Source organism: Pseudopodoces humilis, chromosome 4 (assembly GCF_049639895.1).
Source record: "Pseudopodoces humilis isolate 2021_Gansu_Grassland_sample_001 chromosome 4, ASM4963989v1, whole genome shotgun sequence".
NCBI classification, from domain to species: domain Eukaryota; kingdom Metazoa; phylum Chordata; class Aves; order Passeriformes; family Paridae; genus Pseudopodoces; species Pseudopodoces humilis.
The window spans coordinates 16,287,258-16,306,868 of record NC_142203.1 but is presented as its reverse complement, the minus strand read 5'-3'; the positions used below and the strand labels follow the sequence as shown (position 1 = coordinate 16,306,868).

Here is a 19,611-nt window from a genome sequence, read left to right as displayed (position 1 = left end):
AAGAGACCCTTTCTCTGTCACTCTCATGTCTCCCATGAGTCATTTGAATTAGAAAGATACAAGCATCCCACAGTCATTCTTTTTCCTGCGTTAAAGAGTTAGTCAGATCCTTACTGTATCAATTTATTGCAGCATGATGGCATGCTGTACACCTTCCCTTGTTCTCCCCACATCTCTGACCAAAGCTGTCGTGGTCCTGGCTGGCAAAGACCAACCTATTAAACTTTCTGAAGGTACTTCATTGATTTTTAGCTATGAAATTAGTTTTCCTCTTGAAAATGATGTTAAATAAGTTATACCTCTGTAAAAAATGTTCACCAAATTGGTTTTCTGTCTGTAAAAGTTGTAAACATACGTTTTCAAGAGTTTCCTGCTTCCACATATACCATCAGGCTTTGTCTGTTGCAACACTGATGGATTAATAAAAAATAATGTAATGTAGTTATATTAGTAGTTCTTTAAGTAGAAGAAAATTTCTCACTCCCTGCTTGCACTATTAAAGCAAATATTACAATTTAAATTATTCTACTGAGTTAATTTGAAAACTAGAGCCTTATGATTTTTAAAACAAGATTTTAAATAATATTTTATGATTTTTAAAGCAAAATGTTAGTATTTAACTTTTTAAAGAATGAATGAGTGGAAAAAATTACAGTAAATATGAGATATATTAAGACATTTCATTATGTCATATTTCTGTTTAACCATTCCCTTTTTTAGAAACTACTCTAAACAAATTATCTTGAAATATAATAAAAACTATTTACAGGTAAAATGTTTCCATGTGCATACATTATCAGTAAATTAATCTGCATGATTATTTAAAAATGTATTTTTACATACAGCATCATGAAGTTAATTTTTATAGATGCTTTCATTAAGTTCATTCAGCATGCTGTTCTTTAGAGTCACCAGTCTTTGTAGTGGGTTAAAACCTGATGAAATTCACCTTTGTTTATCCATCTTTTTCTCCCAGTTAATTTAAAGAGTGGCTTTGGACGAAACAGAGAAAGTAAAGGTCTTTGCCAATTCATTCAGGAGTGCTATTTCTTCTAGTGCTCTCCCTTTCACTTGTTTGCAAGGTGTCAAGTCTGCATGACAGATTGCCAAAAGTGTCAGTTGTCATTTCACTTACCTTTCTCTTCTTTGCTTTTGTGGCTTTCTCATTTCTGGATGTAAATATTAGTTATACTGGTTTCTTATAATGAACTGGGGGAAATTACTAGTTTTTCAGTACCAAACAAAAATAAATTCTTTCTGTAAAGGGTTGTGGTTCAGCAGTGAAAGACCTGAATGACCAGTAGTGAAGCCTACTGTGGACAGAGATCCTGTTTTTCTATCTCCATCTCCTCTCTGTTTCCTTAGTATGAAATTTTCTAGTCTGAAATTGATTTGTTGGGCTATGTAAGTTTTTTATCTACAGATTATTTTGCTCTTCTTTGGGATGGTATCTCTGCTCCAATCAGTTGTTGCGCTTTCAGTCTGTCCCTGGGAATCTTCAGGAAGAGTGGGGCAGGGTTATACAAATGGGTACCAATTTTTGAAAATAAAATAAGAAGTATCTGCCAAATTTCTGGGCTTGTTGAAATCAATTTTTTTTTTTGGTCCTCAAGAAAAGGGGAGTATTCTGGCTTCAGGCAAAACAGCAGTGTTATTTCTTTATAATGTGCATGAAAGGACAAGGTTTTTAGCAGCCCAGCATTTGCTTAAATTTGAGTAAAACCATTTGTTACCAATACAAGTCAGCTTCCTGGTTCTCCTAAGTGTCCTGCTTACATAGCACATTTTTTCTCCTCAAGTTATGAATTGAGAGAAATCCTTCTAAAAGCAAGAAAATTAGTATTAAAATTTCAGTGCATTAAGAATAATCTTATGTTTTTAAAATATTAATATTTTTATGCTATTACAGTAGCCCCTCTTTTAAAAATGAAGAAGGTTTCTTCTTGACAAAATAGGATTTTTTTTTTATACTCCTAAGCCTCAACACTGTAAAATTATCAAATACAGCTTCTCATCAGATTTATCTTGTATTTGTATTTACAGAATATACATATGTCACAGTAATTTGAAAGTTTAATCCTTCAAAATCTTTACATTAGGGCTTTAACATTCATAATGGAAAGGCTTTTTAAGTTGAAATAAAAAGGGGAGGGATAAAGAGAAGGAACAAGTAGCTTATCATGTGAAGAGGGTATTTTTAGTAGATGCACTTCCATCATGTAGTCATAGGCAGGTAAACCATATGCATTTGCGGAATGAAAATATCATTTGCACTCTGAGCATAACATGCTTCCTTTTTTTATATTCTTGAAAAAATTATATTAATGCTCAAAAGAATTAAATTCAATCCAGGATTACAAAGTTATTTTAAATTACCAAAAAGATATAATCCTTTGAATAGTCACCTCCAAGCACTTAGACATGGTGTTACTGACCTGCTTCTTCCATGAAATCAGCCCTTTTGAATGCCTGCATCATTGCTCTGTTACTTGCATGAGTTTAGGTATGTATGTGTATATATAGGCTTTTGCACAAGTATACAGTGTTATATAGCTCAGAAAGTCAGATAAGCAACTTCATACATTCACTAGATGTTATAGGGATAAGTCTAAAGAAATAAAATAATGGGGACTGCCCAGAATGCTTTTTACAGATACACTAAAATTTTTTCCCTGCATCTCTGCAAGCAGATTAAACTTCTTTACTTTCTACAATTCAATAGAGAGAAAGTATCACAAAAATAATTATGTATATCCATTTATATAAATGGATATATTGATGCTATTCATAAGTAAAGAGAGCACATTGATGCATTGCTAAGGAAACCTGAGCTAGAATCACTTGATATTTCTGGGTTACTGAATGCTTCCCCCCTGCACTTTGTTAGCTTGTCAATGTGCAAGACAAGAGTTTCTCTCTTGCTTTCTATTTATGAGGAGAAACAGAAGCCCTCCCAGTGCTAGTCATTCTGACCTCATGATCTAAGGTGACCAGCAGAAAACTTCACTGATTCCTATATTTATCTGTGCTGATGTGTTTTGCTGTATCTATCTGAAAGATATACTACTTTATTTTTTTCTCCTTAATTAGCCACATGCAACACAGAAAGGAACAGTATACAGAATAAAGTGTTTAAGTGATTCATGTCAAGTTCACACAATATGTCATCTACATTATTTGATAGTTGAGCATATTTTGAAAATATATTTAAATTTTTTAATTATCTATATTCACAAGTTATTATTGGCTTGAAGATTTTTGGTGCTACCCTAAAGATTACAACGGTGATGGCATTTTATTATAAGCATATGCTTTCTTTTAAATATGAATAATATACTAAAAGTTGGTCTGCCTGGACACTTGAATTCATCTTTTTATGGTTAAATGAACTTCAACCAAAATGTAGGTGGTGGTATAATGGGTTGGTCCAAATATTTCCAATATCATTTTAAAATGCCTATTTTATTTAATGTTCCAAGATATATTAGACTGAAATAAAACATATGCCACCTCTGAATTTCAATTTTGTTTTCTAAGAGCTGTGTTACTAATGATTTGAAACAACAGAAGTATGCAAGTTGGCTGTTTAACTGATGAATCTTGCATTTTTAAAGTAATTCCTGATGGTAACTTTATTCATATTCACATTACTTTAACTGGCTAGTTGGATTTCTATCAATTGCTATTGCAAGAACAATTGTCACATAGTTTTGATATGCTAGTAAAAACATCTATTTTGGACAAGATTTTTACTATTTCCACTTAAACAAAAATAGCTAATTTCTCATCCCATTTAGAACAATAAGCATGTGTTATAGCCTTCTTCCTTACAGTCTAATAGTCTTTTAAGAAACTATACTGTCCCCAGACTTAAAGCATAACACTGGAAAAATTTTCTCAGTTAAAAAGGGACCAGATGTTGGTCAAGTTCATTTCATGGATCTTTAATTCATGGATGCTGTTAAGCGAATACACATTCTTATCCTCATTGGATCTGCTTAAATGCCTTAAAAAAAATACTTCTGGATAAAATGAAAATGCATTAAAATAACTTCTTTTAATAATAAAGTGAACACTAAAGAACATCCATACTGGGCGATATTGAAGATTTTTTACCAATGCTATTGATAGATTCAATGAAATGTGCTGACAAGTATGAAATCACTATCTTTAAAAGGAATCTGCTGATTTATTGTTAAACTTCCATTACCCAAGACTTCTAGATTTCTGTATTATACCTCCAGCAATAAATGCTTTGAATGTATTTCATTTAGCATTTTCTGTTGTTGTCCTTGTCTTACTCTAAGACAATTTTATGGTGCAGATATTCTGCCTTCTGCCTATCTATTGATAAGGAGAGACAAATGCAAAAGGATATAAGTGAAAAAAATAGCATTTTACTAAAAGAAAACAGCAACAACAAAGAAAACAACACAAATCACTAGATACACAGGTGCTGAGTCAACTGGTTCCTCAGGGAACAAAAATACCGAGATGGCTGCCATCCAGGCAGCACATGTGACCCAGAGGACAAAGACAAGATGGTAGAGAGGTTCTAATGGCTAAATCTTCCCCTGTGGAAGAAAAAGAAAGTGAGGAGTCATGGTGTGATTCTGGTGGCAGATGGGATGTGCTGGCGTTGTTTGGGGTAGGTCCTGGCCTGCAGTGCCAGTTTTCCTGTTCCCTCTGTGTGACAGCAGGGGTGTGTGTCTGGGATTTCACTCCTACTGCTTGCTGCCTCTTCCTGCCACCTGCTAGATTCCCTTTCAGCTTAGATGGACTCGGTTGCAGTCAGGTTGCTGCCCCACTGGGGGAGAGGGAATCCTCCCAATGGGCACCAAAAACTGTGGTCCTAACCCAGACATTCCTGGCTGCAGTTTTGGATCTGTCACTTTGGGAGCTATCACTTTTCATGAACTTGGGGACTCTGCCTCTTCTCAGCCCAATTGTCCTGTAGAAATGTCCTGGAGGGCTTGGAAGTGGGAAGAGACCCACAGGTCAGACAGTGCCAGGGTCTGCTGACTGCTTCACTTTGGTGAGCCAGACTACAATGGACACCTTCCTATTCCAGCCATGGCATTATCTCCTCTGAAACCATGCTCATAGCTGATGTGAATGGTATCATACTGAACAGCACTGAAAACTCTGTACCCAGGGTATTATCTACCCCTTATTCTATACCACGCACATGACATCCAGATGTTCATACCTTTCAAGTGTAGCCTTATGCATGTACAAATATCTACCTTGATACAGGTATTATTTGAGTGGTCACTGACTGTTCCCCCAGGATGTTTGTTGAGTTTATTTTAGTCCATTACTGGTGCAATCTGAGCATATGATGTATGGTGGCAGAGTCATTCAACAACCAATATTATATATATATATATAATTCAACATTACAGATGGTTCTCACCAAAATCAGGTCCCCTTGAGGTACACAGTGTTCCCCATCCCTCTGTATTAGCCACCAGGTCCTTAAGCAAAAACAATCCCATGGGATGAGTTTGCCTTTGCTTGAGATGGGACTAATCTCAACATGCACCATATGCACCATGGGGACTTCATCTGCTATATGCAGGGATTCTGATTGGGCAGGGCTTGGTTAGTGGAGCTGCTAGTGTTAACTAACCAGGTGGTCTTTGGTAAACGCAGATCCCAGTGTTTGAAGGTTCCACCGTTCATTGCCTTCAATGTGTTTTTTAACAACCCACTGCACTATTTGACTATCCCAGCAACTCGTGGCTTATAGGGAATGTGATACACTCACTGAATACCATGTTCTCTAGCCCAGGTGTCCATTTTCTTTTTAAAATGAGTACCAGTCTTAAGCAATTCTTTCTGCGGAAGTTTTCTCCTGTTTCCACAGGAGAGGTGTGAGGCACAGGGTTGGTCTCCAGCCATCCAATGGTTGCTTCTACTATGAGCATGTAGGGCCTGCCTTGGCAGGTTTGCTGCAGTGTGATGTAATCCATCTGCCAGGCCTCTCCATATTTATATTTGGTCCATTATCTCCCATGCTAATGGGTTTTACCTGCTTGGCCTGCTTGATGCAATGCATGTTTCACAATCATGGATTACCTGGGGTATGATATGCATGGTTAAGTCCACCCTTCAGTCACAAACACATCAGTATTTGTGTATCTCTTCCCTCATGACCTGAGGCATCATGGGTCCACCAAATTAGAAGTAACTCCCTTGACAGTCCAGATCTACCTTTAATTTTGGCTACCCAGTGCAACTATTTGTTGTTGCAATGCTCCTCGTTAGCCCGACTCATAGGCATCTAGGCATCCACATGACCAGCTTTTGCAGACAACTTCTTTACCCTAGCAGCAATGTCTAGCCAGATTTTTGCAGCCTGGACAAATTCCCTTCTTCAGTGCCAATTGGCCTTCTTCCATCATTCCAGCTGCCCCTACAGAGTGTTTGCTACCATCCACAAATCAGTATAGAGGTATAGTGTTGGCCACTTCTCTTAACTGGCAATATCCAAAGCCAGATGGGTTTTCAGCTCTGCATCTTGACTTGATCCACCTTGTCTTTGGTAGCTTCTGCAACTTGCTGCTTAGGCTCTGATATGGCAGCTTTCCATTTCTGACTTGTCCCTATGATATGGCAGGAACTGTCAGTGTTGCCTGTCACTTTCTGCTGGTGGCTGCTTATATGGTGGGGCCTCCTCAGCATGTGCCGACTAATCCTTTTCCTCTTCAGATGATAGTACAAAACACTCACCCTCAGGTCAGTTTGTGATAACTTCCCAGATCCCAGGGTGATTAGGATTTCCCATCTGAACTTGCTGTGTGATCAGAGTGATCCATTTACTCCAGGTAGCATTGTTAGCATGTTGTGTTGAAAGGACATTCCCCTTGAACATTCTGCCTAGCACTCCCCATGGTCATCTTACTGGGCAACTAGATTTGGTCTTATATTTCTTGCTTTGGACAGGGGCAACTGCTATTGGTTAGGCTACCCATCTTGTTTATCTGCAGCCTGAGTGATTGTGGTGTCTGCCAATTTGCTGTCCTTCTCTTCTGGCTGCAGCTGCTGCTGTAGAGTAACAAGAAGCATGCAGGTAAGCATTAACTAGGGCCCAGCACAGAGCAGTAAGTTGTCCCTTTCTGGAACTGCCACAGCAATTTTATTTCAAATAGTCTGCTACCTTATCAGAGTTCTGTATTTGTTTGGAGGGAGACCTCCAACCTAATCTCCCTGACATGTGGTATGAGATAGTGCAGGCTTTCAAACGCTGAGGGAAGTAGATGTTCCATGAAGGAGTTCCAGAAGGAGGCAAAAATCTGGTGGCTCTCTGGCACCAACCCCCTCTCCACAGCAGTCAAATAACTGGACTGGAGCCTCTTGGTGAGCTTTCTCTTCCTGGCTCAGCTCTCCAAGGCTTGGGGCTGGAATGGGGCAGCCCTGCTCCAGCCAGTCCCGTCCTGCAGTCTTCGATGAGCAGCTGTTCAGATCACCTCAAGGCAAATCTTTCGATTGCTGCTGCAGGTTCTCCAAGCCAGAGGAGGGAAAGCTTTTTGCCTGGGCCACCAAAACCAAGCTAGCCAAGTGAAACCAAACTGCACAGCACCATGGAACACCTAGGCAGGGAGGCTTCAAAAATGCCCTCCAAAAGGCCGAAACTCTCCCATCCCCAGTCCCACACACCACCAGTCCCAGGCTTTAAAGATACAGCAACCATTTTTGGTCATAAAGCAGAAGACCATGGAATATACTATCATCATGAATCACTCCAAGACACCTCCCTAGAAATCTCCAACCTTACTGTAAATGTAGACTGTACAGAGGAGACAGAGCAGAACCAGCAAGAAGAATATGGTGCCCTTAGCATCCAGAAGAAATTCAGCTTTCTCAAGAAGTGATGTGTCAGACCTGAAGGGAAAGAGGTGAAAGGCAAAAGGAAAAGTCATCTTCTCTTCCCCCCAAAGGCTGTGTGCAATTATTCACAAACCTCATGACATAGCAGATCCGGACAGGCAAACAGCAATGAATGCATTTACCAAATGATCTTCATTGCCTTTGATGTTATCATTCCCTAAACTGGTATCACAAACTGTATCAATTCTCTGGACACATATATAAGGTTAGGTGCCACAGCACTATGACCAGTCCAAGCAGTGTGGTGACTAGGGAGTTCAGTACCCAATATGGAAATAATTTGGTCAAATTTGTTATTTTTTTCACTTTTTCTCTTGACCCCCTTTTAGTTGGGTGCCAAATATATCTTAGTTTAAGGCAATTTTACAGGGCAGAGACTCTGCAATAACTGCCCTCCCCTTAGTTTCAACCTATCCCCTCTACCAATGAGGAGAGAGAAGTGTGAAGAGATGTAAGTGAAAAAGAAAAAACAGTTTACTAAAAGAAAACACAATAAACAAGAAATACAGAGGCAAACAGTTAAACCCTCATCCACAAATGCAGATGAGGTCCCCCGAATTGTCCCTTGGAACACAGACAAAATGGTGTAGATTCCACTCTCTAGGCCATGAGGCCAAGACAGGGGACAAAGGCAACACACCAAACGAGCATCCATGGTTCCAAAACTGCCTCCTTCCCCAAGCAACAGTGGGGGCGGGGACGAAACAAAACCTAGGAAAGGTATTTTTCTCCTAAAGGAGTAAATGCTGCTGAAACGCCGGGAGAAACTTCTCAGCATATGTAGGGCCAGTCCCTAAGCAGCTGGAAACTTGTGGAGCGGCTCCGACCCTTGGCGACAGGCGGCTGTCCTGAGCAGCAGCGGCGGAAAGTCCAGAGAAACATCTCCCCTGGCACCAAAAGCGGTGGTTGCTGTAGCAACTGTGACAAGGGTCGCTGTCTGTCTTTTTTTTTATCAGTTCCTGGGAGGCCGTGGCTAGCAGCCTGTGAGAGAGCCCCGCTTTCTGAGGTTCTCATGAGTCTGGAAAGAACAAAACAGAGAGCTCCACGTGTCTTGTTCCCGGCACCCCTCCCCTTTCCGTGTACCGGGGTAAAACGCAGAGGTTCTGCTTCCAACTCTGGGTCTTAAAGAGATAGTAAGCTACCTTGTACAGATTGATGTGGAGAAGATATGGAATACATGATTTTGGGTCGTCCCCAATGCTACACTCTATTTCCTATCTCTGTAACTATGACAGTCCTTCTAAGCAAACACCTCCTCAAGTTAAAAACATTCAACAAATCTAATTAATTCAAATTAATCAATTCAGCTCTTGTAGTAGTGTTTCTGAATAATGCTGAGGACCATAAATTCAAATTCAGGCTTGCACAACTTCTTCCTAGGTTTGAAGACAAGGTACATTACAGGTACATTATATACAAAAGGAAAGGGGGAAACCAGTTACCCTGTTAAACAGCATTCACTGGGGATGCTTGCGAAAGTGACTGCACTGAAGGTTCATACAGACAGATTTTATATCATTAACCAGAGAATGAAGTAGACAGACATAGCAATTAATTGTACCTAATGGTATTATACACATAAGGTTAAGTATGATAGCAGTCACACATGAGTGGAGTAATAGGAAGTTAATTATTGCAAAACCTTGATCACCGGCATTCAGTGATTATAATTTTATTCAAAGTATGCTTTGCTTGTTCTGATACTCCTTCAGGCAATAATATGGGTTGTCAGATTCAGTTTTTTAAGGTAAAGGTATGAAGGATATATGCTAATTTATACATGTTCATTGAGCATATTTCATCCTAATTGTTTTTTAAGAATGAGATTTTACTACAAAGCACTTGTTCTCCTTCTGGTTTTAGTAAGCTTTTAAATAGATACAAAGTGTACACCATGCTCTATTGCCAATAATGACTGTTCTCTTCTTGCAAATATAAGGAATGAAATATAGTTGTCCCATCATTCTATATTACGTTTGATTTATTCACCAATCTAAACTTGTATATGGCTTCTGATTCTTGCAGTATGAATGAGGACCTAAGAAATGTGGGGACAGGATTAAAGTATTGCTCCTGACAGTTTCCTAAAAGTGAAAGAAATCCTAAAAATAAAAGTCCTTGTTTGGTTAGTTTTTTACATCTCCTACGTTTCTGCATCATTCTTTGGTTCATTTATAACCTATTAGCTTTAATACTTGAAAATGTGATTTCTAGTTTTAGTATTGTTTTACCTTTTGTCTTCAGGTGGTCTGGACTGGGAGCCTACATTTTATTATCTACTTAGAACAGAATGAGATTAATATTAAAGGGATATCAAATTCTTAAATATCCATAGAACTTGTAAAAGAGGCAGAGCCATAGAAGTGACCATTGTATAGGAATAATTGGAGTGATAAAAAGTTTACCTGACTACATATCAGCATTATTGCTGTATTTATTATCCTGATTTTCTTTAACAGAATACTGCATTACTTTTAAGATTCTGTAATTGACTACTACTAAAAAACAAACAAATGAAAAATAATCCTCACAGTCCTTCACTTTTGCAGTTCTAGTGGCATTAGCTCTTAGTCCTAAACTAGAATAGAGTATTCACATGGATGAATCTGGTGTTTTTTTCTTTCTGGTTAGATCATTACACTTGATGGTTAAAGAAACAAAGAGCCAGTCAGTTTTGTAGTATTTTGTAAAATAGTACTGTCACTGCCAGAGAATTATGACAACTCACATTAAATATTTGGGTTGGACTTCATGTGGTGACATTTCACTGCAAACTTAGAGAGCACTGAGAGCATCTGCTTAACTTCCAAAATGTGTGTTAGCTCTTCCACTTTTTCTGTGCAAGTTTTACAAGGTTTCCACCTCTACCAATGTGTGTGTGACACATAAAATGGAAAAAAAAAGTACTGTTGCAGTAAATATAAGTAAGATTTTGTAGTAGCTTTGACAATTTGTGTCAATTGCCTCATGTCCATGCCAAGTTCTGTGTGGCAAGGTTTTTGGGGGTTATATTTTGCATGATTCAGTAATCTCAACTGGTGTAACCACAGCTGGGGAGGGCAATTAATTGATATAAAATAATAAAATAATGATAAAAAAGTTCTGTATTTTTTTGGTTGTTCTAAAAACTAGTTTAAAACACATTAAAAATTAAGAAAATGCTTTTTCTTCCAGGTGGGAGATGAAAGAAGATGCAGATCTTGAAGATGAGGAGAACATTATGGTGGAACGCTTAAAAAATGTTTATTTGACACAAAGGACTCCAATCGCAGAGAATAAAGAAGAACAATTACCTTGACAGATTTTGGGTAGCGCCTTTCTTCTGGACTCAACAAGATTAATTTAATGTAACTCACAGGACTAGAAAGCTCAAAAATGTGTATCTTGAGTAGGAGTTCTAAACTAAAGAGTGTTCCCCTCTTATTGTCTGGTCACCCTGTTCCAGAAGCAATTGTTCACACATGCATAAGGTGAGGAATGGTACGGGAAAATGTCAGTGTCACAAAACAAGGAGGTTGCATCTCAATACTGCAGAGGCATAAACTGGAATGAAAAACTAAGAATTGTTTCAAAAATATAAAACTCATTCTGAAATAATGAAGTTTTAGATACAGGCTAAGCAAATGCTCCTGGTTTCCATCCACCTGACTCTTCGGTTCCATCCACCGACTTTGGAGCTGGAGTCAGCCTGCCTCCAGTTCGTGTCACTCAAGGGCCTTTTCTCTCCTTTGGTGCTTCTTTATTAAATCACCCAAAATACAAGAGAAGGGACAGGTATAGACCATACACCTACAGTGCTTTATGAGTTGCTCCAGGATGGGTATGCTTGGCCATTATTTCCAATCAAAAATGCATCAGCATTACTGCCCTCACAAATCCTTACTTAACATCCAGTGTATTTTATGGCCTAAAAAACACATTACAGAGAAACTTTAGAAGTTTTGAGAAGCATCTTTTTATTTAAAAGTATTTACAGTCAATGCTCAGAGGATTATCTTATCAGTGAATTTAAAAAAATAATAAGTATTTTAATTTTTTATAGTAAAATTTCATATTCAAAGTAACCCTGGTTTGATATTCAAAATTTTTTGAATATTAAATATTTTTCTGAATACTAAATATTTTTCTTACACATTGGTTAAAATCAACATTTTTTATACAGGAGGTATGGTTAGTACCTCTTTAGCTCTACAGAAATAATCCATATTTTTTTTCTGTAAGTTTCTTTCATTAGTTTATTTCATTCTTGTTTTTTCTTCCTGATGTAGGATTCTGGCAGGATCTTGCTAAGGGTGCAATCTGAGCAGAGTTATTCGTGTTCCCAGCACATCTTCACTCAGATGCTATTATGGACATAAGTTAGATTACTTCAATATGAAGGCATGCTTTTTTCCCTAAAGGCTCCAGCAGCATCATGGGTAACCATATTACGAATGCTGATTTAGGGTCTTATCTGAAATGCAGGTTTTTCTCCTCTTAATTGCTCTTTTTTTCTTTTCATATAAAGAATCATACCATTTAAAATGAAAATGTGGACAATTGCATCTTACAAATCTCCAAAGATCTTGTTACAACACTGCAACACAAAAGGGCTGTGAGGCACTGGAGCTTAAAAGATGCTCAAAATATTAATTAAAGCATAAAGCAGACATTTTCCTCTGCTGCCAGTGTAGTAATTTCAGATCATAAAGGAAGTGATGAAGTTTAGAAACCATTTATCTTTGCTTTGTATTTCACCTTTGAAGATTAGTGGTGGACTTCAGATTTAAAACATGTCTACAGGGATCTTCCATGATGGCAGGTTTGGTATTCTTAAAAATGAGGCACACATATTCCAAGCCATACAAATAGTGTTAGTGTACATAGAAACTGGAGATCAGGATATTCTCTCCTATTTTATCAAAATCTATTGTACATACATTGTACAACTTTTTGCATAGTCACATAAAATGCCTACGCAGTGAAACCGATGGAAATGCTTCTTATGAAAATGCTCCCCTTCTGGGAAATACCTACTGTGAAGAGGATAAACTTTGCAAGTGAGTAAGCTAACTGAAAATAAAATCCTTCACTTGCACTTCAGTGGAAATATCCATGCAGTCACTCCCCTGAGCCTGCTGGCCACACTATTTCTGATAAAGGCCAAGACACCATTGGCCTTCTCAGCTACCTGGGCAGACTCTGGCTTATATTCAGCTGGTTGTTGACCAGCAACTTTTCTGCTATGCCACTTTCCAGTCACTCTGCCCAACACCTGTGGCACTGATTTGGGTTGCTGTGACCCAAGAACAGGGTGTTGATCCTCATTGCACTGGCCTCAGTCTACTGATTCTTTGTCTGGATCCTTTGTAAATCCTTCCAACTCTCCAACAAGTCAATACTTTGGTGTCTTCTGCAAACTGACAGTGCTGACTGAGGATGCCCTCTAGTCTCTGGTCCAAATAATTGATAAAGATATTAAATAGGATTGTCTCCAATACTGAGTCTTGGGGAATTCCACTTACGACTGGCCAATGACTAACATGCATAAGAACATAACAACATAAAAGTTGAACCTTTGCACAGTATTTTATTTGGATGTTTTTCTCATCTAAACCTATACATGCATCTTTTAGGGTATCTGAGTGCAAGCAAATGTGTATTTCAAATTTACTTGACCCACAGTCCTTACTGAGAAATATCAGGGCTTGGTCTTGCTGGCAATGTAACCACTCCAAGTAACCTTTAGGGTATAAAAGAGACATCATCTTGGCAATATTACTTAATGCTGAATACACACTTCTACAACAGTCATATTTGTTCAATAAAATTACAGTAATAATAACAATTGTACTACTAAGATTGCTAAGTAACATGCCATTAATTTATCAAGATTGCTTGCTTTAAATTTAAACACTTAATTGAAAATCAAAAGAGCTGACAATTTTTCCATTGCATAGATGTATTCCATAGATGCTTTTGTGTAAAATTAGGAATATAACTATAAGACTGCTGCTTTCTTTGGCTTTTCTTCATAAAACAATAGTTCTATATTCTTTAAAAAGTTCTGCTGATTCTAAAATTGATTTAAGATTAAATTAATTTTTAAGAATTATATGATGTCCTGGGTCTTTGACACTACCTATTGATCCAGTCTCACAAAAATGTTTAGCTAAATAAATGAAAGCATCAGGCATCAGATTTGTTGGCTACAGTATGGGCCCGAAGTTTCATGACCACCGCAATCTGATCATGTTAATTCCTTCTGGAAGGTGGTCAAAAATAAGAACTAAAGTCTGTTGTGTACAACAGACCTTTCTGAGTGGGCAAGAGCTGGCCTCAGTGGTTTAACTGAATTAGCTCAAAAGGAAGTTAATGTATTTATAGAAATTCATTGGATCAGATAGCACAAACTAGGTTAACTATACATTATCATTAATGCTCACACCTAATTATCATTTAACAATTTAATATATTTAGCTCGTTTTACAAAACAGGCTTCAATGGGAGACTTCATGGCATGGAATATCTCTAATTAGGTTTGTTTAATGTCCCCTTCAGAATGCTCCAAATATTAACATCTTTCATCTTTTTAAAGGTAATTAATAAAATTAGAAGCAGGGCAAAGTTGAAGTTGCATTAGTAATAATGCAGCTCAGAGAGGAGAAAGAGAGATATTTTGGGAACAGATTAACATTTAGACACAGCCCTGTTTTCTAGTGACTGCTGTCCTGACAGACTCCCATAGGCCATGATTTATTCTAGGAGAGGGAATTTGATGTGTATCTATGCTATTTGCTCAGGAAATATGTGCAATGGCAAATGGATGGATGTTCTCTAATTCACCTCTACATCATCACAGCAGTGCATGGTAGGCATGAGGCTGGCTCCAGTTAGCTTCTGCTGGTAGAATTATTCCATTTTCCTCTCAGCTGGAAGGTCTTCACAAAGTCCTAGTGAGACTTATGTACAGTAAAACATCAATTATATGCTGATATAAAATTATTTTATGGAGCTCCCTAAAAATATGTGCAATCATTTCTAGTTACAAACAGTACTCACGCTTCCAAGGCAACAGTTGAAGGATGGAGGAATCAGATCCATTGCCCAATTAGACATGAAACGAGATAATAATTTGATGGCAACAGAGAGATTTCTAAGTGACTAGATAGATCTTGGGGAGGTTCTTGTTGGAGGAAAACCACTTTTCTATAGTAATTTTCCATGGTGTAAACAGCGTTACGCATGGAAACAGAATCTCTAAAACTATTCTAAGTGTAATGAGTGAGCTTGCTTTATCCTCTACCTTTGGACTCCAGCACTTGAAATGCAGACTAAACATTGCTAGGAAGGCAGTACAAGAAAAGTATGCAGGGTCTTGAGCCAGTGGGGCTTGAGGCCTTGGAATACCCATCAGTAAAATGATGGAGGAACCAGATTATTCCTCTTCAGCAGCATAATTTGAGAATAGACTGTTACCAATTATTGCAGCAAGTGAAATGATACAGTGCTGGCCAAAAAACACTCTAAAATTTAAGGACTCATGCAAAGAAGTAAAAATAAATCCAAATACTTTTTTTTTCCTGAAGTGATTCTGTCTCAGGAAGAGCTGGCAATGACCAAATATTAATGAGTAAAGTGTTCTTCTGAATTGAGACTGTATCTCTAAATTTAATAGACAACTATTCCTAAGCTGACAAGAAGACACTGAAATCATGGCTGGTACAAATTTCACTACTGGAGGAACACCTTTGTATCCAGGACAACTTCAGCTGTTAGTAGTTTGCAAGCTCTCTGAGAAGATACAATGTAATATCTCCTAGAAAGTGTATTTATGTTAAAATAGGTCATATGTATATTTTCTGCCTACGTGGTAAAACTGACTGAAATACCTTTTGTGAAAAACCTTCTCTTCTGGGGAACTCTTTTTTGGAATAAGATGCATTTTGCAAGTTAAATAATCTAATCCAGAATAAACCCCCTCACTTACTCTTACATATGAATGTCTGTACATGGAGTTGTTCCAAATGGGCTGTTGTCCTTTAAATTCACATACCTTGTAATATTTAAGAAATCACATTGGTCAAAAACAACAACAAAAAAACCCTAAAACATAAAAAAACAAACAAACAAACCCCAAAACAAACCAAGCAAAAAAAGGAAAAACTGAAACCAAGCCAAAACAAAAAAGAACAAAACAAGAATTTTGTATCCTGTTCACTGTTTTCTCCCTGATGCATTAATTCAGCAGTAACCCACTGTGCCTACTGTTGTAGGACAGTTCTGTCTTTCCCTTTACAAGCATCAAGTCTAACTATTAACCCAGCACTGCCAAGCCACATCTGCACATCTTTTCAGTCCCTCTAGGGCTCGTGCCTTCACTGTGATTATAGAATTTCTGCAGTAGGTTGATCTAAGCTCCAACTAACCATAAGCCTCAATGTCCACAATGGCCAGAGTTACATTCATACTCTATCTGGAAATAAGTCAAAGAAACACAATTGTGATCATAATCAACAGGTTTGAGTTTTTCTAGTTACTATGTCAAACAGAACATCATGCCAGGCCAAACACAGGTTTCAAACTTCACTGATGATGGAGGTTTGCTGCAACATCACATGACTTCTTTTTAGGGAAACCTTTTAGAAAAATAGTATCTTTTCAGCTCTTCTAGTAAATACAAACATTGATTAAAATTACTTTTGTAAAACAAGCACTCAGTCATTAGAAAACACTTTATGAATGATTAGCAATGTACTCATGAATGTTCTTTACAATACCTATTAATGAGATGGTTATGTATATTCTGTCCCTAGATTAATTCACTAGAGAATGGTATATGATTATACAAGCAACTTTGATAAATTTGTGGTTGCCTAATATCCTATAATTTTGTCATTTTGTCCTATAATCTGTGTTTTTGAGGTATGTCGTGGTTTTAAACCAATAACTAAGAAAATTACTTATTTCTTGCTGTGAGATATGGATTAGAACAAGAGCAAAACAGGCATACAACTTAAAAGGGAAAAAAAAAAAAGTTTATTGACAAACTACAATAAGAACACCAGAATAAACTTCCAGAAAAACCTTTTCATCCCCTGTCTACCCACTATTCCCTTGTTCACATGACAAAAGAGACAAAAACTTTGGAACTTTGATGGTTAAAAGTCCCAATTCTTGCTACAGTCTTTTCACCAGTCTTTATAGAGAAACAGAAGTTTCTTCCTGTTAATTTATGGAGTTTCTCACAAGAAAAACTATTTTTGTTATAGTTTTCCATTGCCCTAATGTTAGCTGCCCAGAACTGCTATTATTAGAGCCCACTCCTCCCATTTTCACATCACTCTCAAGTGTGTATGGGCCATGAGTCTAGGGATGGCATTTTTAAGGATAAGTTATTCAAAGGCAAAAAGTCTTCTTCATCTGTTTCCGTGAGCTTCACCAGAAAACAGTTTTCTCATTGCCTCTCAAGGCTTCAAATCTTCCAGCACTTCACTGTACCATAATTACTCTACTTTTTACTCAAAATTTACACTTTGAACACTCTATTCCTCCCTATTTACTGTCATGAATTAAAGGAGTGTTTTCAAGACCTTATTGTCCATTTCCATAGTTTTAACAGAAAGATATTTCAGCTTAATTAAAGCATCTTCTTAATTCTCTACCTTTTCTGAAGCTTCTTTTCTTTCCTGTCACTGGTAGTTTATAAAGTCTCTTTTCATGTTGATCACTCTCTTTTTCTCTGTCTGGATAAAAAGATTAATCCGCAAGTCTCATCTGGGTAATGAAAGAGTTAAAATCTTGCCCAGGCTGTTGTAGGTAGTTCTGTGGCCTCGGCCGGTGCAGGAGCTGGAGCCGTCTGCGATGGAAAGCTCCTCACGGCTGCTCTGGAGAGTGCAGTCGCCGCGCCCAGCCCGCTGCAGGTCCAGAGCCTCTCTCCTTCTTCACTCAGCAGTTTCTTTTCTGAATTTAGTTACAGCAAAAAACCTGCAGCCGAGCCAGAGATCAGCTCGGCCCGGCCCGGCCGGAGCCTGGAGAAAACTTTCCGCAGGGCCCGCATCTCCCAGCCGGGAGACGCTGGGCCCAGCCCAGTCCCCGCCCGGCCGCATGGCCTGGGCAGGGAACGGGAGGCCTGGAGCTCTGCCACCCTTCCCAGCCAGGAAAACAAAGAGAACCAAGAGAGCTCTGGTTTTACACTTTAAGGTAGGGTTCACAAGTTGATCCCACTTTTCAATGGCCTAAACTGCTGTCAATTCTCAGCAATGACCGATAATTGGTCAGGAGAAAAGACTCCAGGCAGTTCCCAGCAACTTAAACTTTCTTAAAGGTAAAGTAACTCCATGACAAGGTAAAAAAGTCAGTAACTTTTGAATATTTGGTTTCCATAAAGAAAGAGAGTCACAAAGTTCTTCATGGGTCAGTTTGACTCTGCTTTTTTCCCAACTCAACACTGCCTTTCTGTCATCCTTGACAAAGTTCCTGGTTTATTAATATTGCTGTAATTTACAATTTACTGCTCCCACTCAGTTATACATGGGCAAATATTTAATCTTCTTGATTGTTACACATAAAGCTGTGTAGGTCCTACACGGATAATAATTTCAGGTTTAGGGTTTGGAGCACTTCTGCTCCTAATGTTCCACATTAATCTACGTTCTTGCATTCTTCTAAACTACCTTTGTTGTCTGGGATAGCAGGAGCTGTGCTGCTAGTGAGTTATATTTTTTACTTAAATGTATTTTGCCTCAGGTTTTATTTTCTTTAATTTCTCTGAACTTTAAATTTACCCTTGGAAATCCATAGCACATCTGTTTTCACAACCTACAAATATCTAAATACTAATCAGTAAAGCCTATGCCTTCTCAAACCTGATACAGGGTCTTAGAGAACCAAAAATTCAATAAATGTAAAATTGAGACCTACCACCTGCAAGGTTATCATTCAAGAAATTGAGTAGTTGTTTGTACTTGGATTTTCACCTGTCTGTAAAACTCAGAAATGTAATCTTTAAAGAGTTGTTTGCTAATGTACAGGAATCTTTGTCTATGTATAAATATATACATATTCCATATAATTAACATGCCTTAAATGGATTTTATTATGTAGATTAAGATTATGCTTTTCCTCTAGATAATGGACAAACATTGGGGAAATAAGAGGTTGAAATGCCAGGTGGTTTTTGCTGTGGTTAGCAAACAGATAACTGTCTATGAAAAGCCAGATGTGCCTCTGGGAATGAAATTCTGTTGGCAGGAATCCTACCTGCAGGTATGGATTAACTGCAGGAAATTGATGGCCGAACAAGTGCTGTAAAGACTTTCTTTTTCAGAGGGAAATGGATTAAGTCTCTTCAAACAACAATAAATTTCAGTTATGGCTCCCAAATTTCACACATGCCCTTCCACTTTATGAATGAAGAAACAGAGAGGTTGTTGCATTAATGCAATGCCAATGTGCAATCTTCGTCATCTGGCCTCCTTTAACCAGAACATGACAGTCTGTTCTTTAATTCCAAGAGCTGTGCAGCGTCTGTATAATTACTGACTGTACCTCCACCAGACTTTGGTATCAGCACACAGACAACTCCACTGTAAGGTGCACCTCCATCAAAAGGCGCCCTTTATCTGCACAACAGAAAAGGCACATGTATTTGCTTTTCCATTTTCTGTGCAGACAAATGTTTAGATGGCAGTTGTACAATTTTTTTGAAAGTTATGTAATACCCTGAAGCAATCATCT

The 19,611-nt window shown here is 38.0% G+C and overlaps 1 protein-coding gene across 10 annotated transcripts in view; it reads left to right on the top strand.

The window, feature by feature from the left end:
- KIAA0825 (KIAA0825 ortholog) overlaps positions 1-17,650 on the top strand; it is a 243,742-nt gene extending 226,092 nt beyond the window's left edge. For 9 of the 10 annotated variants that reach the window (XM_088053990.1, XM_088053988.1, XM_088053991.1 and 6 more), the window contains one exon: positions 11,068-17,650. In XM_088053990.1, the coding sequence (XP_087910116.1) occupies positions 11,068-11,191 (124 nt within the window). In that variant the 3' untranslated portion in view covers positions 11,192-17,650. The remainder of the gene's footprint in view (positions 1-11,067) is intronic. The other variant, XM_088053992.1, reaches the window with a different exon arrangement.
- The last annotated feature ends 1,961 nt before the right edge of the window (positions 17,651-19,611 follow it).